This window comes from Mobula hypostoma, chromosome 11 (assembly GCF_963921235.1).
Source record: "Mobula hypostoma chromosome 11, sMobHyp1.1, whole genome shotgun sequence".
Classification (NCBI taxonomy): Eukaryota; Metazoa; Chordata; class Chondrichthyes; order Myliobatiformes; family Myliobatidae; genus Mobula; species Mobula hypostoma.
In genome coordinates, this window is record NC_086107.1 from 95,519,463 (window position 1) to 95,547,338 (window position 27,876).

Genomic DNA, 27,876 nt, shown 5'->3' on the forward strand with positions numbered 1-27,876 from the left:
GGACTTCAGATTTTTGGATTATTTTGCTCTTTCCAAGAAGGTGGGAGCTGTACAGATGAAACAGTTTGCACGAACTGGGAGGGGTGGAACTAATGTTTTTATGGGAAGGTTTGCAAGTGCTACTTGTGGGGGGGGGGGGAGGCGTGGTTGGTGTTTAAACTAGAATTGCAGGGGGATAGGAACAACTCTACCAGAGCTTATGACAGGAACTCCCATACTGTAAAAGAACTGAATGGGATAGAGTTTCTCAAATGTGTTTGGGAAAGTTTCTTTTATCAATATATAGAGGACCCAACTAGAGTGAGTGTGATACTAGATCTATTAGGGAATGAGACAGGACAAGTACATGTAGGGAAGCACTTTGCATCTAATGATCATAATGCCATTAGTTTTAAGATGATTGTGGAGAAGGGTAGGTCGAGTCCTGAGTTAAGATTCTAAATTGGAGAAAGGCCAGTTTTGATGGTATCAGAAATAATCTGGCAAGTGGGGATCAGGACAGGTGGTTTTTTGGCAAAGGCGTGCTTGTTAAGTGGGAAGCCTTCAAAAGTGAAATTTTGAGAGTACAGAGTTTGTATTTTCCTGTCAGAATAAAAGGCAAGACTAACAGTCTTATGGAATCTTGGTTGTTAAGAGATATTGGGGCTCTGGTTAAAAAGAAGAAGGAGATGCATTGTGGTTACAGGTAGGCAAGTTGCAAATGAGGCACTCAAGGAGTATAAGAAATGCAGGAGGACACTTAAGAAGGAAATCAGGAGGGTTAAAATAGGGCATTAGGTTGCTCTGGCAGACAAGGTGAAGGAGGATCCCAAGGGCTTCTACAGAATATTAAGGGCTAAAGGATAGCAAGGGACAAAATTGGTCCTCTTGAAGATCAGCGTAGTCATCTGTGCTTAGAGCCAAAAGAGGTAGGGGAGATCCTAAAAGGATTTTTTGCATCTGTATTTACTTGTAAGAGAAGGAAGTCTGGAAAATAGCTAATGTTATTTCATTATTTAAGAAAGGTTCTAAGAATAAACTAGGAAATTATTGGCCAGTGAACCTGACACCTTTGGATGGTCAATGAAGGGAAGGTAGTTCACATTGTCTAGATGAACTTTAGTAAGGCATCTGACAGGGTCCTGCATGAGAGGTTGATCAAGAAGGTTTAGTTGTTTGGCATTTAGGATAAGGTAATATATTGGATTATCCATTGGCTTCATGGGAAAAGCCAGAGAATGGAGGTAGATACCATGTTGAAATGGCGAAGCAGACTCGATGGGCTGAATAACCTAATTCTACTTCCATGTCTTATGGTTACCTTTTGGACTGGAGGCCTGTGACTAGTAATACGTGGCAAAGATTGGTGCTGGGTCCATGGCTGTTTGTCATCTGTATGAAAAATCTGGATGATAATGTGGTATTTTAGATAATCAGATTTGCAGATTACATCAAGATTTGGGGTGTAGTGGACAACGAGGAAGCTATCAAAGCCTTCAGAATCTGCACCAGCTGGAAAAAGGGGCAGAAGAATTACAGATGGAATTTAATGAAGGCAAGTTTGATGTGTTGCTTTCTGGAAGGACAGATTGGGGTAGGACTTACAAGATGAGCAGAAGGGCACTTCCGGGTGTGGTAGAACAGAGGGTGATGGGAGTGGGGAATGAGCTGCCATCAGAAGTGGTGGATGCATTTTAGGTTACAATGTTTAAAATTTTATAACACTAGCTCCTGAATCTGAAGTTCAAATTTGACAGAACATGGAAAATGTAAGAATTATAAGGTAATTGTTTTCTTATATAATGCAGAATGGGAAATTGACAGTTGAGAAAGAGAATGTACATTGGAGAAATGAGGAGCTGCTACTTGAGTTGGTTGACCTGAAGGTATGCATGTGCATGATAAGAAAAATTAATTACAGTTTCTTAATGTCTTAAAGCTTAATGTCTGTTTTTCATATTAACAGTGTGTATTTTTTATTCTCAGTTATGTTATGGTAATCGTGAAACTAACAGTTTAGTGTATAAACGCCTCTGGTTCACTAGTGACCTTCAGAGGGAAACAATTTGCTGCCCTTACTCTGTCGGACTTACAGATGTTCACATACTGTAACAATGTGACTGTTAAGCTGCCCTTGCTAAATGTCAAGTGCACCATTCAATTGATTCATGTTAAAATAAAAACTGAATAAAACATGTAGTTTGGTAGATTAACTGGCCATTGTAGATACCCTCTAGTGTGCAGATGAGTGGCAGAATCTTTGGGGAAATAGTGGGATATGGGAAAGTAAAATGAATTAGAACAGATTAGTGTACAGCACTGGAACAGGTACTTCGGCATGTGCTGTCTCTGGTGAATACAATGCCAAATTAAACTAAATCTAATGCCTGCACATGATCTGTATCCCTTCATGCCTTTCATATTCATCTTGACTCCAGGCATGTTTCCTCTTCTATCCCTGATCACTGCTACCTTTGCTTTAGTCGTCCTCCTGTTCCTCTCATACATGCTCTTTCTTGGACTTTTAAGGCCATTTTCAGCTCCTTCCTAGCTACCTTGTAGCTCTACAACCCTGTTTGATCTTGTTTAATAAAGTTTCCTATCTTCCTCTTGAGTACATGTTCCACATGTTTTGTCAACCATGGTTCCTTCACCCTACCATCCTTTCTCTGCCTCAATGACGCACACTTATCCAGAACCCCATACAAGTGCTAACCCAAACAACCTCCACACTTCCTAACACTGACCCTAACCTGTACATTTCCCTGAGTACATCTGTTGCCTATTTATGCTTCCAAGATCCTGCCTCTTAATTCCCACTCCCTCAATTAAATACCTCCCAGACTGTCTGCTCCCATTCCTGTCTAAGACTATGGTAAAGGTTAGGTAATTGTGGTCACTGTCTCTGAAATGTCCATCCACCAAGTGATTTGACACCTGACCTTTTTCATTACCTAGCATCAGAGGAAGTATGTCCTCTACTCAGCCTACCTACCTACAGGAATCTGTCCTGGATACAGCTAACAAATTCTGCCTGATCTAAACTTTTTGCACCAAGTAGGTGCCAATTAAGATTAGGATAGTTTAAGTCACCCATTTACAAAAGCCCTGTTATTTTTGCACCTTTCCAAACTCTGCCTCCTGATCTGTGCCTCAATGTCTCTTGTTATTGGTTGGTCTATAGAATACTCCCAGGAGAATGATTGCTCCCTTCCTGTTTCTGTCTTTCATCCATGCTGACTCAGTCCGTTTACAACTTCCTCCCTTTTTGCAGCTGTGATACTATCCCTGATTAATAATGCCACTGCTCCAGCTTCTTTACGTCCCTCGCTGTCTCTTTTGAAACATCCAGCTGCCATTGCTGCTTTTCTGACGGCTGTTTCCATGATGGCTACAGTGTCATTGTTCCACGTACAGGTGTCCCCCTCTTTTCGAACGTTCGCTTTACGAAACCTCACTGTTACGAAAGACCTACATTAGTACCCTGTTTTCGCTTTCAGAAGGTGTTTTCAATGTTACGAAAAAAAAATTAGCGTGCAATAAAAGGCAGCGCGTCCCAAGCAGCTGCTCTCCCCCGGATTCGGAACTGCTTTGCTTTAACACGTGCCTGTGAGCAGCCGTTTGCAAGATGAGTTCTATGGTATCGGAAAAGCCTGATAGGGCTCGTAAGGGTGTTACACTTACGGTAAAACTAGACATAATTAAGCATTTTGATCATGGTGAACGAAGTAAGGACAACGTGAGTTTGGCTTGTGGAAGCTGAGGAACATGATGTTGAAGAGGTTTTGGCATCCCATCACCAAGAACTGACAGGTGAAGAGCTGATGCAATTGGAAGAAAAAAGGATAACAATCGAAACCGAATGAGTAATGATAAAGTACGACTTTAATTTTGAAAGGGTACGTCGGTTTAGGGGATATTTGCAGAATGGTTTGAGTCCTTACAAAGAACTGTGTGATAGAAAAATGCGCCAGGCTCAGCAGTCAAGCAAGCCTTCCACATCAGCCACAGCAGACGACGAACCTCGACCTTCGACATCGAGGCGGGCAGAGATAGAAGAAGATGAGCTGCCTGCTCTAATGGAAACAGACGACGAGATGACACCCCAGTGTCCCACCACCCCAACCCCCAGGCCGTGGACAGATACCGATTTGCGGAGAATGCAAAGGTAGCCGGGAAGCACACAGCACATCTTTAAGAAAAAAGCCAAAATAAACATGCTAATTAATTAGGTGCCGCTGACATGTAATTGTCGGCCCAGATCAGAGACGACGCAATTGGAAACTGGCACTGATCTGGGCCGACAATTACGGGCAGCACCTAATTAATTAGCATATTTGTTTCGGCTTTTTTCTTAAAGATGTGCTGTGTACCTCCCGGCTACCGCTGGACCCCTGCTTTGTTCGCGGCAATGTATCGCTCAGCGGCCTGGAGGGTGGGGGCCACTGCACCGCCCCAGCCTGCAACGACTCAGTCTAACACACCATCATCAGTGTGCTCGCTGTCTTCTCGATTCCCGTAAGTGATACTACACTGTACATACATTATTTGTACTTTATATAGGCTGTGTATTTTTACGTGTTATTTTGGTATGATTTGGCAGCTTCGTAGCTTAAAGGTTACTGGAGAGAGTGTTCTTGCCAACAGCGCTTGCGTGAGATTTTTTGCTGACGGCGCTTGCGTGAGATTTTCGCTACAGAGAACAGTTCAGTAATGATTGTGGAAAAGTATTTCTAATTTATATAGGCTGTGTATTTATCATATCATTCCTGCTTTTACTATATGTTACTGTTATTGTAGGTTTTATGTGTTATTTGGCATGATTTGGTAGGTTATTTTTGGGTCTGCGAACGCTCACAAAATTTTCCCATATAAATAAATGGTAATTGCTTCTTCGCTTTACAACATTTCGGCTTATGAACTGTTTCATAGGAACGCTCTACCTTCGGATGGCGGGGGAAACCTGTACTGCTTCATACTTTATGTTCATCACCTTTGCTCCTGATACATACAGTAAAATAGACACTTTTCAACCCATTCCACTTACTACAATTTTGCCTTTTCTTTCTCACAGTCTCTCTACATGCTGCACCTACATGTATACCAACTGTCCATCCCCTGACCTATCACTCAGGTTCCAAACCTTCTGCTAAACTAGACTAAACCCTCCCCTCAAGCATATCTGCCTTCTAGAATATTGGTCCCCTTCAAGTTCAGGTGTAATCTGTCCATTTTGCACAGGTCATACCTTTCCCAGAAGAGATCCCATTGATCCGCAAATCTGAAACCCTTGACCCTGCCCCAATTCATCAACCATGCATTCATCTGCCATATAATCTTTTCTTATCCTCACTGTCACAGGGCATAGGCAGCAGATGAAATATTATTATCCTTGAGGTCCAGCTTTTCAGCTTCCTACCTAGCTCCCTATATTCTTTCTTCAGGACCTCATTCCTTTTCCTAGTTTTGTCATTGGTACCAAAATGTACCAGAACTTCTGGCTACTCACCTTTCCCTTTAGAATGTTGTGGACCCGATCTGACATGCTCCTGATCCTGCCACCTGGGAGGTAACATACCATTTGAGATTCTCTTTCATATCCACAGGATCTCCTGTCTGCTCCCCTAACTGTTGAATCCCCTGTCACTGCCCATTCCCTTCTGAGCCACAGAACCAGACAGTGCCTGAGACCTGGTAACTGGTGACTTTGCACGTGCTCTCCCAAGCAAACTGCCCTCTCCACTATCCTATACCCGAGAAACCCTTTTAAACCTTCAATCTGCTACATCTAGCAAGATCAGCAAAACCCTGGCGAAGCTACTGACCCAGCTGGAGACCACCCCGCCAGAATTGCTTCTTAAACTCTGGACTGCACCTGGACCCGACCAGCGAGGCCCACCACGTTCCCGGAGACCTGCGGCCTGCTACTGTGCCGGAGCACTTGGAGACACGGTCCATTCCGACCAGCACCTCTCCGGAGCAGACGACCACACAGAAGTGACGGTGGAGACTTCAAGGTGCCCCAGACGCTTCCCCGGAGCGACCACCGTAAAGTCCTGTTGGTGGCCATCCACAGCTGCTGGAAGTGAGGCCTCCGCCGCCGACCTTGGAAATCGAGCCCGAGGCTTGGCTGGAGCGGAGGCCTCCGCAACCGTGTCTCAGCTTACAGACTTGTTTCAGCCAGGAGCCCGGCCATCCAGGATTAAGTGTCGGCTTTGGGGCCCGACCCAATCGACAGCCCGGGCTCCCAGCAGCTGGAAGTAGCAGCGGAGCCTCCCCCATCACTCAGCCCAACCCGATGCGCCCGACGACGCGACCCGCCGATTGATCCCCGCGGGATGCGTCCACCAACCTCAAAGAGCTGACAACAACACACTGCATCGATGGAAACCTGGAAAGATGCACTATTTACCAAGGAAGTGTGGGAAAAGAGCTGGGCTGCTGGTCAGATTGAAGCTGAGGGTCTTCAGGGTCCCTATGCCCACCATCCTACTAGCTAATGTACAAGCCATAGGGAACAAGGTGGATGATCTTAAGGGGAGACTCAACTACTGCAGGAAGATGCAGAACTGCTGTGTATTCTGTTTCACCGAGACCTGGCTCTCCCCTGCCACCCCGACTGTGCCATCCAACCGGAGGGATTTTCGAACCATCGGATGGACCGCATGGCGTCTTTGGGCAAGACGAGGGGAGGTGGTGTCTGCCTACTGATCAACACTGTGTGGTGCTCGGACACGGTGGCACTGACAAGCTCCTGTAGCCCGGACCTGGAATACCTGTCGGTGAAGTGTCGTCCCTACTATCTGCCATGGGAATTCACCTCGGTCATACTGACAGTGGTCTACATTCCCCCCCAGGCGGACGTGGAGTGTGCTCTGAACATACTGTATGCCAACATCAGTGAACTTGAGACCAGGTATCCGGAGGCTTTGCTCATTACAGCCGGGGACTTTAACCAGGCCAACCTCAGAAAGGCGCTGCCAAAGTTATACCAACATGTCTCCTGCTCCATTAGCGGCCTGAATATACTTGACCATTGCTACACAGCAGTCAAGGATGCCTACCGTTCCGTCCCACGACCTCACTTCGGAAAATCGGACCATCAGGCCATACTCCTCCTCCCAGCTTACAAACAGAAATTGAAGTGGGAGGTCACGGTGTCAAAAGTAGTGTTGCGTTGGACGGAGGAAACGGATGAGGTCCTCCGTGACTGCTTTGAATCGGTGGACTGGTTAGTATTCAAGGACTCGGCAGCTAACCTCGATGAGTATACCTCAGCTGTCATGGACTTTATTTGGAAATGCACAGAGGTCTGTGTGTCTCGCAAGACAATCCGGGTATTCCCTAACCGAAACCTTGGATGAATTATGAGGTCAAGTCCCTTTTAAAGGCTAGAGCTGCAGCTTTTAGGTCCGGGGACACCAGTCACTACATGGAATCCAGGCGTGAACTCTGGAAAGCCATTAAGAGTGCCAAGAGGCAATATTGAGCCAAGTTGGAAGCCCAGGCTAACCAGAGGGATGCCAGTAGGCTATGGCAGGGTCTAAATGAGATCACTGGGTGCAAAGAAAAGGCTGGGAATATCAATCACTGTGACGCTTCTCTTCCTGACGAACTTAAAGTATTCTACGCAAGATTCGAACAGAAGAGGAGCGACCCACTCCCTCCGGATGAACCGGACCTGGTGGCATCGAGATTCATCGTCACCGAGGAGGACGTGAGAAGGGCCTTCCTGAAGATAAATCCAAGGAAGGTGACGGGCCCAGATGGCGTCCCGCGATGGGTTCTCCAAGCCTGTGCAAGCGAGCTAGCTGGAATGTTTGCTGACATCTTCAGCTGCTCCTTGCTTCAGTCTAAGATCCCCTCGTGTTTTAAGAAGGCAACGATAATCCCAGTGCCAAAGAAGAGCAAGGTGGCATGCCTGAATGACTATCGACCTGTGGGTCTGACATCAATTGCTATGAAGTGCTTTGAGAGATAGGTTATGGCACACATCAACCACAGCCTACCGGTCAACCTCGGTGCTTTGCAATTCGCCTACTGGAGCAACAGGTCAACGGTAGATGCCATCTCTCTGGCCCTACATTCCTCCTTAAAACACCTGGAGAACAAAGACGCATATGTAAGGCTCCTTTTCATTGACTACAGCTCTGCCTTTAATACCATCGTTTCAAATAAACTGATTCCTAAGCTCTGGAACCTGGGCCTTAGCACTCAGATCTGCAGCTGGATCTTCAACGTCCTCACAGACAGGACCCAGGCTGTGAAAATAGGGGACAAGCTCTCCTCTACAATCGCTCTGAGCATCGGTGCCCCACAAGGCTGTGTACTCAGCCTCCTGCTGTACTCACTGTACACCCATGATTGTGTAGCCAAGTTCCCATCAAACTCAATATATAAGTTTGCTGATGACACAACAATTGTAGGCCATATCTCGGGTAATGATGAGTTTGAGTACAGAGAGGAAATTAAGAACCTGGTGGCATGGTGTGAAGACAATAACCTATCTCTCAACATCAGCAAGACAAAGGAATTGGTTGTTGATTTCAGAAAGAGTAGCGGACCGCACGACCCAATTTACATCGGTGGTGCGCAAGTGGAACAGCTTTAAGTTCCTCGGGGTCAATATCACAAATGACCTGACTTGGTCCAGCCAAGCAGAGTTCACTGCCAAGAAGGCCCACCAGCGCCTTTACTTCCTGAGAAAACTAAAGAAATTTGGCCCGTCCCCTAAAACCCTCACTAATTTTTATAGATGCACTGTAGAAAGCATTCTTCTAGGGTGCATCACAACCTGGTATGGAAGTTGTCCTGTCCAAGACTGAAAGAAGCTGCAGAAGATTGTGACATGGCGCAGCAGATCACACAAACCAGTCTTCTGTCCTTGGACTCACTTTGCACCACACACTGTTGGAGCAGTGCTGCCAGGATAATCAAGGACACGACCCACCCAGCCAACACACTTTTCGTCCCTCTTCCCTCCGGGAGAAGGCTCAGGAGCTTGAAGACTCATACGGCCAGATGTGGACAGTGTTAAGAGTGGGGAGCTCGAAGATTTCCCTCACAAGTCTTCACAGAGAAGAGGCAGAGGCTAAGATAAGTTTTTTTCTTTCTTTGTTGATTAGTGCTCAGCTACAGTAGTGACAATGGATCCAGAATCAGTGGTATGTTCTTCACATCAGATGCTGGAGTTCTAGGAGATCTCCAGTGTCCCTGAAAACTACATCTGCATGGACCATACTCTGTGATATTACAACTGTAATAATGGATGTATGTCACCTGTCATCGACCAAGGTGCTTTACAAAGTGACTGCCAGTCAATTCAATTTACGATATTGTCATCACAGATATATAGTAACTTGTTCATATTACAAAAGTTCTTCATTTAGAAAATAAAGTAGGTATCTTTTGGTATTGCATGTGACAGGAGTTCAGTGATGACCCAGGTGCAAAATGAGAAACACAGATCCAGAATGAACAGCTCACTGTGTCTTAATAATGACTGTTCGCAACAAAGGAAATTAATAAATGTTTGGCCAACAGGGCTGCAAGCTGAAAGCTTTCAAGCTAACTGAAACTAATGCTATTACTGCAGCTCCAGAGCAGCAATTTAGAACCAAATTACTACTGCTGCATTAGTGGTGTCTATCTAATCACTAATCTTCTTTCCTGAAACGTGGATTAAGGTAAACCGAGAGTATTGTCATCGCTGTGCTTCGATAAAGACTTAAGACTGAAACAAAAGGAAGCAAGTTAAATACATTTACAAAGAAACCCTAATTAGCTGGAAAGTGTGCATTCTCACATGTGTGATTGCTTTCAGCTGCCATCCTGCGAGAGCACCCGATCTCCGCAGCAGTGTCAGCAGTTGTGATAGGGCTCCCCTCGCTATGTGCATATCCTAAGATGCCAGAGGCCTGCGCCTGCTGCAAGTCCTGGACTAGAGACTTGTCCAAGATGCATCGAGCCGGAACCCAACAACTTTCCTCCCAGTCAGCGAGGTACTGGACACTACCATGTACCCAGCAAGATGCCAGAATGCACTGCACAAAATAGACAGGTGACCCACCCACCAAGTGGGGAAGTGGGGGGTTGACTGGAGGAAGTGAGGCACAGGCAGCAGGTAGAGCATTCCAGCGGGATGCTGACATGATGTCTTGTTCTGGGCACAAGTGGGACAGGCAGACACAAAGTCATGGATGTCTTGAGGCATACATAGATGGCCACCAAAATCGTCTCTATACATTCCAGGGTCTGTTGAATCCCTGTGTGGCCAACCAGTTGAGAAGAGTGACCCCTCTCCAACACTCTGGGGCACACAGTGGCCGGGACAAACAGCTGATTGGGAAGTTCCCCCACCTGGGTCTGATCCGACTGTTGAGCAGTCTTCACCTCTGTGTCTATTCTCCAGATCACCAGAGCAACTATGCATGTGCAGGGAAGGACGGGCTCTAGATTAGTATTATCCTCAGTGATGTCAAACTGGTGGGAGAGAGCATCAGCTTTGGTATTCTTGTTGCTAGGGCGGTAGGTGAGGGTGAAATTAAACTGTGAAGATGAGAACCTAATGGGCTTGACGGGAGTTGAGTCTCTTGGCATTACGAATGTAGGAGAGGTTTTTGTGACCTGTCCATATCAGAAAAGGATGTTCTTCTCTCTTCAGTCTCCATGCCTCCAGGGCCTTCCTGACAGTCAGAAGTTTTTATTTCCAGACATTATAGTTACACTCTGTAGGGATCAAGCAGTGGGAAAGAAAAGCACAGGGGTGAGGCTGATTATCTACAGAAAAGTGCTGGGAAGGCGCAGCTCCAATGCCAACATTAGATGCATCAACCTCGATGATTAATGGATGGGTTAGGTTGTAGCACTGGGGCAGTGGTGAAACGTCAGTTTAGCTCCGAGAACACTTGGTCTGCTTCATTTGTCTGTTGGAATCCTGCAGAGGTCCTCTTGGTGAGTGCATTTATAAGAACCACGACGGAACTGTCACTTCTGATGAAGCAGCTATAAAAGTTTGCAAATCCTATGAAGCGCCTCACTTGTTTGGCACTAGATGGTTTGGGCCACTCTAACTGCCTGAACTTGACATGGATCAATTTGAACACTGGAAGGGGTGAGGATGTAGCCCAAGAATGACATCTGCTCTTTGTTGAACTCACACTTCTCTGTTTAGGCATAAAGGTTGTTGTTGAGGAGCTGTCTGAGAACTTCCGAGATATGCTGGACGTGTTCCTGGTGAGAACAGGAGTAGATAATAACGTCTTCTAAATACGCAAACTGATTCAACCTGTCCTAGAACGTGTTGTTGATCAGGGCCTGAAAACAGTTGTCAAACCAAACGGCATCATGAGGTACTCAGTGGCCAGTGAGGGTGTTGTATGCTGTCTTCCACTCAGTCTTTCTTGGTTGTGAACCAAGTTGTAGACATTGTACAGATCAACTTAGAGAACAAGGTTTCTCCCTGGAGATGTTGAAATGCCAAGGCAAGCAGAGGAGGAGGGTAGGTATTCTTCACCATGGTGTTGTTGAAGAACTGATAATCAATGCAAGGATGGAACTTGCCGTCTTTCTTGCTCCTGATGATGAGGTAGATGGACGTTTAAATCCTTAGGCCAATGCCTTCTTGATGTATTCTTCCATGGCCACTGTTTCAGGACAAGAGAGGGAATAGAGCCAGGTAAGAGGTCAATGGCGCAGTTATCTGGCTGGTGTGGAGGCAGGGAGATAGCTACCTTCTTAGAATGCAAGGAGGTCAGCATATTCATCTGGAACACCAGGATGGCTCAGGAGGTGATGCGCTGAACAGGGCTCGAGCTAGACCCAGCCTCATGGACTGACATGCCCTTCCCCATTCTTGGGGTGCCTTTTAGAACCAATTGATCTGTGAGTTTCTGTCAAGAGAGCTAGAGAAGGCCAAGCTCCAGTGGCAGTCCACGTGAATCAACAAGATAGAGGGTTGTTCCCTATGGTTGCCTTCTAGCACAAGATGGAGGGGTACTATAGAAAAGTAGATCTTGTGGGAGCCAAGTGGCTGACTACCTAGAACCTTGGTTTCAATATTCTCTCTCAGTTGTTGAGTGGAAACTCTTCATCTTTGAGTCTGAAAGATATCCATGAGGTTCCTGACTCCCCGGAGTCAAAAAATGCCAGAAACCCATGGGTCTGAGACCCCCATGATAGAGAAGCTGGGCCATTACTTAATTAGGGGACAGTGCTTGCAGGGAGAATCAATCCTGTCAGAATTTCCCTTCTTACTGATGGGTTTCCTCTTTTACTGGCCGCTTGGGGACATAATACCTGGAAGAGTCCTGGAGAACCAGAGTAGAGGCAGCACTCTGTTCCTCTACGTCCACTGTGCTTATTTTATCCCTCAAGAGCTCCAGCAGGTTTGTCAAACAGGACTTGCCCTTCATGAATTCGTGCTGTGTCTGTCTGATAGAACACTTCAATCCAGATGTACCACTATTTCTTCCTTAATGGTAGCTTCAAGCATTTTCATGACTATTGACCTTAAGCTATCTGGCCTATAGTTATCCACATTTTGCCTACATCTTTTTTTTAAACAGTGGTATGATATTCACTGTCTTCCAATCTGCCAGGATCTGCTGAGAGTTCAGAGAGTTTTGGTAAGTCATCACAAACACATCTCTTTCAGTACCCAGGGATGTATCCCATCAATACTAGGGGACTTTACCTTCAGGCCAACTAGTTCACTTATCACCACTTGTTTAGTGATAGTGATTGTATTGAGGTACATCCTGCCATCACTTCGCTTCCAAAACATCTCGATTTGGTATGTTAGACCTGTCTTCTACTATGAAGACCGACACAAAATAGTCATTCAAAGTGTTAGCTATTTCCACATTATTGAATACCCCCAGTTGCCTACGTTCATTTTAGCCATCCTCCACTTTATGTAATTATAAAGTGTATCTGTTTTTATGTTTTGTGCTAGTTTATTTTCATAACCTATTTTCCCTTATTGTTTGCTTAGTGATTCTTTGTTGCTTTTGGAAATATCCCATTCTCCCAGTTACCCACTACTCTTAGTGACTTTCAATGCATGAGCTTTAGTTTGATGACTTTGAAAGATTCTCTTTCTTCGTATATTATTGCAGAGGTACGGCTGTACAAATGGAATCCATGGCAGTGATATAATTCCCTTGCATGATGTAGGAAGTCATGGTGAACTCTGGTGTCCCTGATGCCTGTGAGTAGTGCAGCTGGCTGCAGCTCCTTGCTGTCTTTGTAAGGGAGCTGGAGCTGGATGCCCTACAAGTCATTCAGGAGGATTAGGAGTTGATAGACGGGAGCTACAGGGAGGCAGTCCTAAGTTGGAGGAAACAGATAGATAGCTGATGACTGTCAAGAGAGGAAAGGGAATATACATACAGTGTGGGGTACCACTGTGGCCATTCCCCTCAGTATTAAGTATACTACTTTGAAAATTGTTAGGGGAGCGTGGTTGTCCTTGTTGGCAAGTTTGCCTGAGCTTTTGGAAGGGCGATGGGAACCAGGGTAATAGGCCAGATGATGGAGCCGTTGTAAAGGTAGATGCAATGTGTAGAGAGATTGTGAAGAAGGATAGGCAGTGGATATTGCACAATTCAGTCAGTGCATGGGTTGAAATGTGGTTACTTTTCAGTCAGTGACAAGTATCAGGAGCAAAGGTGATAAACTTAGAGCATGGTTGAGTACTTGGCTACGATGTTGTAGCTATTACAGAGACTTGGCTGTCATAAGGATGGTAATAGATGTTGGATGTTCTGGGGATTTTCTTGTGGACATTCACAACAAATATAAAGGATCAATGGAAAAAAACATACATGACAAAATGGACTAACAACTAATGTGCAAAAGACAACAAACAAAGTACAAAAAGTTTTTTTAAAATGGCAAAATAATTAATACATAAATAAGCACTAAATATAGAGAATTTGAGATGAAGAGTTCTTGTGAGTCCATAGGTGATGGCAACAGTTCAGTGTTGGGATGAGTGAAGTTATCACCTCTGGTTCGAGAGCCTGATGGTTGAGGGGCAGCAACGAGAAGACAGCATGTACTGTGCTGGATGGTGGGGGTCTTTGATGATGGATGCTGCTTTCTGGCATTACCTTGCCAATCCATCAGAGATAAATTTCTTTGGAGGTTTCATCTCAACAACAATAACTTAAGCAGGAAACCATGGAAATCCTAAATAAATAGTGCTGACAGTCTTAGTGTTTTACTTCCTTGTCACTGAGAAAAATGCTGTTGGACAATAATTAATACTCTTGCTTTCCAGAATCAGTTATATGAAGCCAAAGGACTCATTTCAGTTAAGGATGCATTACTGAGTGAGGTAGGTATTGTTTCATGCTAATGTGCATAGAACAGATAGATAAAGGAGAATCCTAAGATATTCTGCAAGTATATTAACTGGAAAAGGGTAACTAGGGAAAGAATACATTACCTTTGGGGATCAATGTGGTTTTCTATGTGTGGAGCCACAGGGGATGGTTGAGGTGTTAAATGAATATTTCTGTATTTACATTGGAAAAGAACATGGAAGCTAAGGAATCTCCTCCCTAATGACATCCTTGAGAAGAGAGCATAAGGCCTGGATGGTGGGGGTTACAATCAAGGTCTCTATTTTGAAGAGTTATCAGTGTAAGTTGGATCTTTCCCTGATGATGGATATTTCCTTCATCAGATTGTAGATTTCCTTTATGGTGCAGAGGGAAACTGGCTGAGCACGCCACTCTCTGTAGACACTTGTATTACTGTGCATGAAGTTTCCACAGTAAACCATGATGTAACCGGTCAGAATGCTTTCTAACTTTATATCTTTAGAAGTTTGTCGTCTTTGATGATATGCCAAATTCACTTAAACAAATTTGAAACCCTGCCAGTTCCTCAGCCACACTACATTCATCTGCCAAATTGCTGTCCTTGAGATCCTGCTTTTCAGCTTCCTACCTAGTTCTCTATATTCTCTCTCTCATCCCTTTTCGCTGGGACCAATATGAATCACAACTTTTGGCTGCTCACCCTTCCCCTTTAGAATGCTATGGGCACAGTCTGAGACGTTCCTGACCCTGGCACCTGGGAAGCAACGTACCATCCAGGCATCTTTTTCACCTCCACAGTATCTTCTGTCTGCACCCTGACTATTAAATCTATCACTCCTCTTTTCCCCTCCTTCCCTTCTGAGTCACAGACCCAGACTTAGTGCTAGAGACCTAATAAAGACGGCTTTCCCCGGTAGGTCATTTAGGTCATTTCCCCCCTCCCCGCAAACAGTGTCTAAAGTGATATACCATTTATTGAGGTGAATGGCCACAAGGATATTCAGCAGTTTTTGCTTATTCCAGTCATCCAGCTACCTGCCTCTTGCCCCTCCCTGTAACTCTTATCTTTCACCTCTTCATTTTTCCATAACAGCCAAAGGTCATTGAGTTGCAGCTCTACTTTTCTAGCACTGTCTGTAAGGAGCTGCAGCTGATGCAATTCATACAGGTGTAGGTATCAGGGAGACATGAAGAACACACTGAGCTGGTTGCATTCTTATTGCTCTAGCTGGACAGCAATAGACTGAGAAAGAAATGAACTTCCCTCCACTTCTCACTGAAATCTCTTGAGGCAAATCCTCTAGCTCTCCACTCATACTCGTCCACTCACACAATAGCTGCTCCCACAATGACTGCTCTGCCTAAACCTCACTTCTTTTTGTAAGCATTTGACAAGTGTCTAGAAACCATGATAGATCAATATGTACCGAAAGGCCTCACTTGCTTTTAAATTGCATGCTCAGTCAGCTGAATGTTAGATTTATCATGGAGTATGTTTAAAAGGTCAGCACAACATTGTGAACTGAAGAACCTGTACTGTGCTGTACTGTTCTATGTTCCACAGAGTAAGGTGGAAGAGAGCCTATGTGCCTGCGATACTGTTGCGTGAGGTTTGTGTTGGACTTCACTGTACTTGTGCATTTGATAGTAAACTTGATAACTTGACTTAGAGTGGATCTGAGGTTGAGTTTTCTCACACAGAATGTGAGTACCTGGAATGCAGTGCCAGAGAAAGTGATGGAAGCATGTTCTCTGTTAATATTGATGAAGTGCCTAGATTAGCACTTGAATCACCTAGAGCCAAGTGCTGGAAATTGGGATTAATAAAGATGAATGCCCATTGTTCAGCATGTACACAGTGGGCCAAATGGCTTGTTTCCATGCTGTATGACTTTATGACTACAACCTTTACCTTGCTTGGTCTGAGACTTAACTGATTTTTCTTGCATGTTCAGTATGTGTCTCCTATTGTGCAGCTCAACAAACCTTGGCTTGCTTTGCTATGAGTTGGGTGTACGTAGTTTGGTAGAGGAATTTAAGCTTCGTAACCTTACTTGAATCTCAGATTTCAATGCACCAGCACACAAAATGATTTCTGTGCCAGCCAAACTTTGAACACCAGTTGAATTTCTTTCCAATTATTGTGGAATAGAAATACAGGGATGAAATCTGACTTGCAGAATTACATTGCCATGGTTATATTATTATGAAAATTGTAATTCAAACTTGATACCTTGGTGATTTTAGAAGTATAACATGGATACATTCATATACGTACATGCACCTTGATGCTGCTGTATATTATTTTACAGAAAATAAATCAATCAGAAGAAATGAAATTAACTGTGGATGAATATAATGACATTATTAAGGTAAAATAGCAAAGACATAAAGGATTGATGGACATTTACTGGAAGTAAAGTGAAAAAAAAGTTTTATTAATGAGCCCTCCATAATACCCTTCTGAGAGCAGCTGTGATACTGTCTTGAAATTAACTGTCTATTCCTGTTCCCCTCTCAGCTAAGTCCCTGTAAAGGCTACAACTTTATAGTTTCAGGTTGAATGTTTTACCATAGAAATGTCACTTCCCCGAGGAGAGAGATGGAACCAAAGGGGAGATAATACATTAAATTGCATCCAATGTGAAATGTTGAGGGAGGTCCTTGGTGGTCTGAAAATGTGGAGTACTCAATGCTGGGTGCATCTCTGAGCACTATATCTCTATATCTCAGATCAACCTAACCCCATGAAACCTCTCCATGCTGGGATGATTCTTTGTTGCGGGATTCTCAGCAGAAGGCAGTAGTTCACTTGTATTTATTTTTTAGAAGTACTGGTGGGTACATATCTGCATGTGTTTAGTCTGAAGGAACAAGAGAGCTATAATGATTCATTTCTCTGTGCAGTAACACTAAATGAGTTGCCAGTGTATCTAATTTTGAAAGGTATTTAGCACATCTCCCACATACTACTAATGTTAAACTTATGCTAGCTGTCCAAAGTACAAGTATCACTACCCTTCTCTGTATCTTGAACTTCTAAGATCTAAGTGAGAGATGAGGATATCCATTAGTAAAAGGACAGGAGATATTAAGCAGCACAAATTTCTTGTTAGTGCCAATTTATGTCAGTGGTGATTAGAATTTCCTTTTTAGAAGCTGGCACTTCCAGTTCTTAATCTGCTTGCTGAAAAGGAGAAATGTATTGTAACTTGATGACTGGTATCTTTCAGTTTTTACATGAGGAATTCTCTGCCACATCATTTTCTTTGTAATTGTTGATAGCCTTAATATTAAATGCTTATGATTTTTGTTCTTAATACAGGGATTGAAAGAAGAAATAAACAAGTTACAGTCACATCTCATATATGAAGAGTTATCAGTGTAAGTTGTGATACTAGTGTAGATGAAAAGTAAATGCTGGGAGACAAAAAAAAAACTGAAAATATATAGTAGACCATGCACAGTGTATCAGAATCAAGTTCTTTAATGTTTTATTCCATCGGTCTTGAAGTAGAGTACCTGGTGCTTTACACTGTACTTGATTACAGAATAGATTGACTGGAAAAAATGACAGATGGAGTTTAAATCTGATCAAGTGTGAAGTATTGTACTTTTGGAAGTCAAGTGTAAGAGGCAATTGCACTCAGTGGCCACATTATTAAGTACTTCGTGTATTTAATAAAGTGGCCACTGAGTGTATGTTTGTGGCCTTCTGCTGCCATAGCCCATCCACTACAAGGTTTGACGGGTTGTGAGTTCAGAAATGCCCTTCTGCACACTGTTGTTGTAATTCAATTGACTTTATTTCTTGCATCCTTCACATAGGTGAGGAGTAAAAACCTTTATGTTACGTCTTCGTCTGAATGTGCGATGTGCAAATTACAGTAATTTGTAATAAATAGTGTGCATTGTAAGATATACAGCAGAACAGTCAATATAGCTTAGAAATGCAATTGTGTCAGTGTGAATTAATCAGTCTGATGGCCTGGTGAAAGAAGCTGTCCCAGAGCCTGTTGGTCCTGACTTTCATGCTGCAGGACTGTTTCCTGAGTGGTAGCAGATGGAACAGTTTGTGGTTGGGTTGACTCAGGTCCCCAATGTACAGACCAAGTGAGATCCTCAGTGATGTGTATAACAAGAAACTTGAAGCTGTTCACCCTCTCAACCCCAGATCCATTGATGTCAATAGGGGTGAGCCTGTCTCTGTTCCTCCTATAGTCCACAATTAGTTCCTTTGTTTTTGTGACCTTGAGGGAGAGGTTGTCTTCTTGACACCACTGTGTCAAGGTGATGACTACTCTGTAGGCTGCCTCATTATTATTTAAGATAAGGCCAATCAATGTAGTGTCATCTGCAAATTTAATTAGCAGATTGGAGCTGTTGGTGGCAACACAGTTATGGGTGTACAGAAAGTAAAGGAGGGGGCTTAAGACACAACCCTGGGGGGCTCCTGTGTTGAAGGGCAGACATAAGGGAGCCCATTCTTACTACTCACTGGCGATCTGACAGGAAGTCCAGGATCCAGCTGCACAAGGCAGAGTGAAGGTTATTGAGTTACTCTCAACTTCCTGTCAGCTTGAACTATTGTGGCCATTCTCCTCCAACCTCACTGATTAACATGGAGTTTTCACCCACAGAACTGCTGTTAGTGAACCTTGTTTTATTTTGCTTATCACACGACTCTCTGTAAACTCTAGAAGTGCTGTGCGTGATAATCCCAGGAGATCAACAGTTTCTAAGAAACTCAAATCACCCCATTTGGTACCAACAACGGTCAAAGTCACTTTCTGATGAAGACCATTCTGATTAATAAATTTCACAACATATGCTGGTGATATTAAATCTGATTCTGATGTTGGTTTGAATAAAACTGAACCTCTTGACCATGTTTGTATGTTTTTGTGCATTGAATTGCTGCCACATAATTGGCTGATAATGTGTACACTTGTACTGAATAAAGTGGCCACTGAGTGTATCTCCTCACTATCCTTTGATAGTCTTCCTCTCTATTGACAACCTTACTGATTTTTGTGTTATTTGCAAACTTACTAATCAGCCAACCTACATTTTCATCCAAATTGCTTGTATATCATAAACAATAGAGATCATAGCATTAATCACTGTGGAACATTACTGGTCATAAATCTGCAGTAAGAATAACAGTGCTTCACTGTTAACATCTTCTCTACTATGACCAAACCAATTTTGAAACAAATCTACCAAGTCATCATGTACCTTAATCAGAGTCATGCAGCATGGAAACTGATCCTTAAGCCTGACTTGTCCAGGTTGACCTAAGTACCATCCACTTGCTTGCATTTGTCTCATAGCCCTTAACACTTCCTAGCCACGAACCTTTCGAAATTTTTTTAAACATTGTAATTATACCACCACTCAAACTTTCTTTGGCATAGCATATATACTACCTTGTGTAAAACTTTTCCTTACAGTCTCCTTTAAATCCTCCCCCTCTCACCTTTAACCATTTGCTCTGGGGCAAAAGACTCTGTCTATCCACCTTACTAATGCCCCTCATGATTTTATAAACCTCTAAAGGATCACTACTCAGCCTCCTTTGCTCCAGTCTTTCTTCATAACTTAAGCTTGTACTCACTGTCCCATCTGATGAAGGCAAGAATGCCTTACGTTTTCTTCACCACCTTGTCTACCTGAGTCACCACTTACAGGGGCCAATATACTTCCATTCTTAGATCTCAGCCAATCTTTTCTCCATGTTAGCACCTTGCCTTTAACACCTTGAGCTCTGTTTAGCAGCGGCATATGCAGCATCTTGTCAAAGGCCTTTTGGAAAACCCAGCTAAGTAATGTCCATTGATTCTCCTTTGTCTAACTTGCTTGTCACCTCCTCAAAGACTTATAACAGATTTATCAGTTCTTCCCCCTAAAAAAACTGAACACACTTTGTTCAGTTTCCTCATATACTTCCAAAAACTCCAAAATTTCATCCTTTAATAATGGACTTTAAATTCTTACCAACCACTGAGGTCAGGATGCCCTGCCTATAATTTCTTGTCTTTTGCCTCTCTTAAATATTTTCAATTTTCAGTCCTTTGGGACCCTTTCCTGACTCCAGTGATTCTGGAATGATCATTACTGTCTTCACAAACCCTTCAACTACCTCTTTCAGAACTCTGGGGTGTAGTCCATGTGGTCCAGGTGATTTATCTACCTCCAGGCCTTTCATTTTCCCAGTCCTTAGGAATAACCACTACACTCACCTCTGCCCTGTGATTTTGTTGAATGTCTGTCATATTACTGGTCTCCTTGAGTATGAAGATTGAGGCAGAGTACCTATTTAGCTTCTACACTATTTTCCTGTTCTCTATTACTACTTCTCCAATATCATTTTTTAAGTGGCATCATGCCCATTCTTGCCTTTATATATCTAAAGAAATTTTAATATCTTTTTTGATATTATTGGCTTGTTTACTCTTGCATTTCATGTTGTCTGCCATTTATAGCTTTTCTATTGTCTGTTGGCTTTTAAAGGCGTCCCATTAATATTTGCCTCTTTTGCTTTCATGCTATCACTGACTTCTCTTGTCAGTCATGATAGCATCATCCACCCCTTAATACGCTTTGTCCTTGGGATGAAATGAAACTATGTTACTGAATTGTATACTTCTATAGATGACTGTAGAGAGCATTCTGAGAGGCTGGATCACTGAAAGAAGCTGCAGAGAGTTGTAAATTTAGTCGGATCCATCTTGGGTACCAGCCTACAACCTACCCAGGACATCTTCAAGGAGCGGTGTCTCAGAAAGGTAGCGTTCATTATTAAGGACCCCCAGCACCCAGGGCATACCCTTTTCTCACTGTTACCATCAGGTAGGAGGTACAGAAGCTTGAAGGCACACACTCAGTGAGTCAGGAACTGCTCCTTTCCTTCTGCCATCCAATTCCTAAATGGACATTGAACCCATGAACACTACCTCACTTTTAAAGTATTTATTATTTCTGTTTTTTGCACGATTTTAATCTATTTAATATACGTATACTGTAATTGATTTACTTATTTTTTCTTCTATATTATGTATTGCATTGAACTGCAGTTTAAAAGAGGGAGGGAGTGGGGAGAGGAAGAGGGAGACAGCTGAAATCTGATGTGATAGCTATTACAGTTCAGAATCAAGTTTATTATCACCGGCACATTTCACAACATATGCACAATATCCATGAACTTCTTTTCTTCACATTCGTATACATATCTAAGGACTTCTTCAATGCTTCTATCGTATCTGCGTCTACCATCATCCAACACTATTTAAAAGAAACACTTGCCCCACATAGCTCCTTTGAACTTAATTGCTCTCAATTTAATTTCATGCACTTTAGTAGTAGGTATTTCATTCTTGGGAGAAAGATGAAGCTTCCTCTATCTATGCCTCTTGTCATCTGATAAAGCTCTATCAGATCTCCTTTTAGCTTCCCCTACTCCAGAGAAAACAATCCAACTTTGTTCAGCCTTGCCTTGTAGCATACGCTGTAATCCAGGTAGTATCCTAGGAAACCTTCTCTGCACCTTCTACAACTTTCCTATAATAGGGCAACCAGAACTGAATACAGTACCGGAGATGTGCCTACCCAGAGTTTTATAAAGCTGCAACATAACTTCACACCTCTCCAAACTCATTGCTTCGACTAATAAAGACAAACATGCCATAGCCATCTGCACCCCCATATTAACCTGTAGCCACTCTCAGGAACTTGTACTCCAAGATTCTTTTGTGCAACACTGTTAAGAGCCAGTGTACTGTCCCTTTACATTTATTCTTCACTAGTGCATCACCTCATATTTGGCCAGATTAAACTCCACCTGCCATTTCTTCACCCGTATCTGCAGCTAATCTATATCCTGCTGTATCCTTTGACAATATTCCACAATATCCACAACACCACCTGGATCAAGGTCTGAGACCAAATGACGTTTCACAGAAATCAGTGTTAAGACCTCTTCCTTGTGTATATGTAAGTGACTTGGATGATAATGTAAACATGTACTTTATTAAATTTGCAGTAAAATTAGTGAAGTTGCAGTTGGCAAAGAAGGTAGTCAAATGGTAAAGAAGGATATAGATCAGTAACAGATGTAGAGAAATGGCAAATAAAGTTTACGCTGGTCATGTGTGAGGTTTTGCATCTTGGAAGGTCAAATGTATGTGGAAAGTATGCAATTAATAGCTGGGCCCTTAGGAACATAAATGTACAGAGGGATTTTGGGGTCCAAGTCATTAGCTCATTGAAAGCAGTGACACAAGTATATATAGTTACGTACTTACTATCTGTTACGCTGCTGGCATTTAAGGCAGCAATGAAGATCCTCCATCTCTGGCAATGTCCAGGGCTTCCTCTCAGTTTTCACTACTGTCAGTCATGCAAGTCACAGGTTGAGACTCAGCAATACCATCACACTCAGATGTAGGATTCTTCATTGCTGTTTCTGTAACAATTTTGTTTTACCAGTCAGGGTTGTTAGCCCCGAACTGTAGCCCTGAACCTGGAGAACCAATGGACCACTCTTTGTCTGGCTTCTACCCTTTTACCTGTTTGGCATGGGTGACCCTACCAAGAGCCAAAGCATAAAGCCCTGACTCCAGCCAACTCAGCTCTCTGGGTCATTGAGGCACACAGGCCTCCAAACCACAACAAGCTTTTGATCCTCTTGGAGGATATAGTGTAATAAAGAAGGTATATAGCATGCTCACCTGCATCAGATGGAGGGGCGGTGCAGGGAATGAGTACAAATTTATCTTGCAAATGTATATAATTTTGGTTAGGCTACGTTTAGAGTATTCACTGGTCACTCTATTACACGAGGACATCATTACTGATCAAGAACCTATCAACCTTTGCTTTAAATATATCCAATGACTTTGCCTCCGCAACCATCTGTGACAAGAAATTCCACAGATTCACCAACCTCTGCTTCAGAAATTTCCCTTCATCACAGTTGTAAAGGAACATCCTTGTATTCTAAGGCTTTGCCTACAAACAAACTTACTCCAATCAACCTTTGCAAACTCCTACCTCATACTGTCAAAATTTGTTTTGTCTCAATTTAGAATTTGAACCTGTGGCCTGTCCTGTCCCTTTGTATAACTAGTTGGAAACTAACAACTATGGTCACTGGTCCAAAATGCTTCCTGACTGTCACCTCAGTTACCTGTCCCACTCTTATTACTCATAAGTAGTTCAACCTTCGCTTCTCTCTCACAGGGCTCCCCATATATTGCCCAAGGAAACTTTCCTGAACACATGTAACAGATTCTTTCCCATGTAACCCCTTAACAATATGGTAGTATCAGTTAATGTTAAGAAAGTTAAAATTTCCTACTAATACAACCGTATTAATGTTTGGAACAATACATATTTGCTCCTCTAACACATGGTGACGATTTGAGAGTCTATAGAAGAATCCCTATGAAGTGTGATCATACCCTTCTTATATCTGAGCTCTACTCATAAAGTCTCATTTGATAATCCTCAATAATTTCATCTCTGACTACTGCTGTGACATTACCCTTAATCAAGAATGCATCTCTTCCTCCCCCCATCCCCTTTCCTCCTTTTCAATCCCATCTAAAACATCCAAACCCTGTTATCATCAAACTGCCCAACTTGTCTATCCCTTAGTCATGTTTCTGTAATGGCTATAATATCCTAGTCACGCATAACAATCCATGCCCTAAATTCACTTACCTTGCTTGTCAGATTTCTTGCATGTGAATCTGGAAATCAATACGATTTAAATCTGAGAGGTTTTCCACACTCCCTACCATTCCCATGCCTGGCATACTTATTCAATATGCTGTGAATGTCTTCTGCATCACTTTTCAGCCTCACATTTACCACTTTATTGTTTAGGATCCCACTTCCTTGCCAAATTAATTTAAACCTACCCTAAGAACCTAACCTAAACCTACCCAAAGTTTCCTACCCTAAGGTAGGAAACTTTGTCACATGGTGTAGGCAGAATTATCTGCAGCTTAATGTGAAAAAGACTAAGGAGCTGGTGGTAGACCTGAGGAGAGCTAAGGTACCGGCGACCCCTGTTTCCATCCAGGGGGTCAGTGTGGACATGGTGGAGGATTACAAATACCTGGGGATACGAATTGACAATAAACTGGACTGGTCAAAGAACGCTGAGGCTGTCTACAAGAAAGGTCAGAGCCGTCTCTATTTCCTGAGGAGATTGAGGTCCTTTAACATCTGTTGGACGATGCTGAGGATGTTCTACGAGTCTGTGGTGGCCAGTGCTATCAAGTTTGCTGTTGTGTGCTTGGGCAGCAGGCTGAGGGTAGCAGATGCCAACAGAATCAAGAAACTCATTCGTAAGGCCGGTGATGTTGTGGGGATGGAACTGGACTCTCTCACGGTGGTGTCTGAAAAGAGGATGCTGTCTAAGTTGCATGCCATCTTGGTCAATGTCTCCCATCCACTACATAATGTACTGGTTGGGCACAGGAGTACATTCAGGCAGAGACTCATTCCACTGAGATGCAGCACAGAGCATCATAGGAAGTCATTCCTGCCTGTGGCCATCAAACTTTACAACTCCTCCCTTGGAGGGTCAGACACCCTGAGCCGATAGGCTCATAATTTACTGGCATAATTTACATATTACTATTTAACTATTTATGGTTCTATTACTATTTATTATTTATGGTGCAACTGTAATGAAAACCAATTTCCCCCGGGATCAATAAAGTATGACGACTACTACTACTAGAAGCACTAGCAAATCTGCCTGCTATGATATTGGTCCCCCTTCAGTTCAGGTGCAACCTGTCCTTACTGTACAAGTTACCTCAGTCCAGTGGTCCCAAAATCTGATTTGTTCTCTCCCCCCACACAGCAATTTTACAGCTGTATCCTTCCATTCTTACCTTCATTAGGACATGGCCCTGGAGATAATTCAGAAATACTACCTTTGTGGTCCTGCTTTTTAACTTCTTCCCTAGCATCAATATTCGTTCTGCAGGAACTCTGCCCTTTCTTTACCTTTGTCATTGTGTCAGCATCATGCACCACTTCTGGCCTTCTCATTGAGGTCTTGAGAATAGTCTGTAGCCACTCTGATATCCTGAACCCTGGCCCAGGGAAGGCACCATACCACTCCAGAGACTCTTGAGGCCACGGGATCTCTTTTCCACCTCCATAACTATTAAGTCCCATATCACTTTAGTCTTGCCTGCGTTCACACTTCTCTGCTGAGCCTCAGAGCCGATATTGATGCACAGACCTGGCGACTGCTTCATTCTCTTGAATGGGCATTATCCCACTCCCAACCCCCAGTTTCCAAAACAATATACAGTGGATTCTAGTTAATTGGGACATATCAGGGTCTATATATTTTGGCCTAATTAAACAGCTACCCCAATTAGCCAAAGTTTAATGGAATAGATTGAGTAACAAATTGTGTATTTAAATGAAATACAGAACAAATTAGAATGCCACCAATAATGCTATAAAGCTGTGTATTTATTTGTGATAGTTTTCAATGGAGAAATTCATCCATTGTGCGCTACTGTGTTCTTTTGGTTGACTGTAAATGAACAAAACCAGAGCAGACACCTAGGATAATTTCAAACAAAAGAAAATCTGCGGATGCTGGAAATCTGAGCAATACACACAAAATGCTGGAGAAACTCAGTAGGCCAGGCAGCATCTAGGAAAAGAGTAAAGTTGACGTTTTGGCCAAACTCCTTCAGCAGGACAAGAGAAAAAAATCTTATCTCCTTGGTGCTGCTCTCCCCCTTTCCCTCTTCCATGGCTTTCTGTCTCTTTTACCAATTTACTTCCCAGCTCTTTACTTCATCCCCTCCCCCTTCAGGTTTCACCTATCACCTTGTGTTTCTCTCTCCCCTCCCTCCACCTTTTAAATCTACTCCTCAGCTTTTTTTCTCCAGTCCTGCTAAGGGTTTCGAACTAAAATGTCGACTGTACTGTCTTCCTAGGTGCTTCCTGGCCTTCTGAGTTTCTCCAACATTTTGTGTGTGTTACCTAAGGTAATATTTTTGCTTAGTGTCAAATCTTTAATGGCATCTTGGCAAGGATCTAAAGTTTTTTAAAGTCAAAATAAAAAACAAAATTGTCAAAAAAACACTGCTTTTTGAATTGGCATCTGTCGAGCCAAATGGATAACAACACAAGCACATGCAACTGACACTATTTAAAAAATGGTCGTTCTAAGCACGTTATAATTTCCAAAGGCCACATAAGTGCACACAACTGTTCCGCAATAGTCTCCTGCTCCAATTAAGTGACTTAATGTCCCAAATAAACAAAGGGAATCCCACCAATTTTATGGGCTCGATTTTTGTTCTTCAAGAGCTGTCCCAAATAAGTGACTGCCCCAATTAACCGGAATCCTCTTGTACTTGATAATTCCTTTTTGAGCTGCACATTAAGAATCACTACTCTCTGGCACCATCTTCATGAGATGTTGAGTCTATTTTTGGATTGTATCCACTACTCTGCATTCAGATTGCTCTATCAAATCATGATGCAACCAATCAGGATGCTTTCAACAGTATGTCTGTGAAAGAAAGTAAAGACTCTGGAGTGCTTTCCTTGTGATTGCATCTATGTGTTGTGCCCATGTGTCCTATCTTGCTGCTGTACGCTGACTCATCATCTGTGATTCATCTAACAACAGTGGTGGTGTTTGGGAAATTTGTATATGGCATTGCTTAGCCACAAAGTTACATGTGTATGGAGAGTAAGGCAGTGGTCGAAGCACACAGCTTTAAAGTACACTTACAAGTATGTTGATGGTCAGTGTGGAGGAGATGTTGTTACCAGTCTGCATTGATTAAGGTCTCTTAAAATAGAGGTCAAGGATTCAATTGCAGAAGGGGGCTATCTATGAGAGAATAGTTTTGAATGGCGAGACCCAGATCTTGAAGATTATTGGATGGAGATTTTGTTTTGAACATTAAGTTGTAGTCAGTTAAATCAATCACTGAACACATACCTGGTGTGTGTTACATTGTACAGATGGTGCAGAGCAGAGAAATTGTATCTGCTATTGACCTGTTGGGGTAGTAGGCAAACTGAAGTGGATTCAAGTCATTTCTGAGGCAGGAGTTGATTAGTACCAAAACATAACCTCTTGAAGCTGCCAGTGCTAGCAGTGATAGTCATTAAGGCAAGTCACCATGCTCATCTTGGGCACTGGTGCAATAGATAACTCTGAAGCAGATGAGAATGTTAGACTGCAGAAGCAAGAGGTTGAATGGATCCATGAATACTCAGGCTATTTAGTCCACACTGATCTTTAGTACATGTCTCAATGTCCTATCAGGACTAGGCATCTTTCATGAGTTCACTCAGAGCGTTGGTCTCAGAGACTTGAGAGGAGAGGGCTCAGTGGATGTGTCATATTTCTCTTGAACAGAGTGTGTGTAGAAGACATTGAGCTCATCTGTAAGTGTGGGATTATTGCCCTTATTTTAAAGCGGACGTAAGGAGTAAATATTTTTTATATAGCTTGGTTGATATCTGGAATATGCTATCAGAGAAGGTGGGGGAATCATTGAAC

General features: G+C 43.0%; 1 protein-coding gene across 1 annotated transcript in view; it reads left to right on the forward strand.

Moving 5' to 3' along the window:
- LOC134353510 (protein KASH5-like) overlaps positions 1-27,876 on the forward strand; it is a 159,274-nt gene that overhangs the window by 43,567 nt on the left and 87,831 nt on the right. Inside the window, exons 7-8 of the mRNA XM_063061508.1 lie at positions 1,788-1,865; positions 14,264-14,320. Of these exons, the coding sequence (XP_062917578.1) occupies positions 1,788-1,865; positions 14,264-14,320 (135 nt within the window). The remainder of the gene's footprint in view (positions 1-1,787; positions 1,866-14,263; positions 14,321-27,876) is intronic.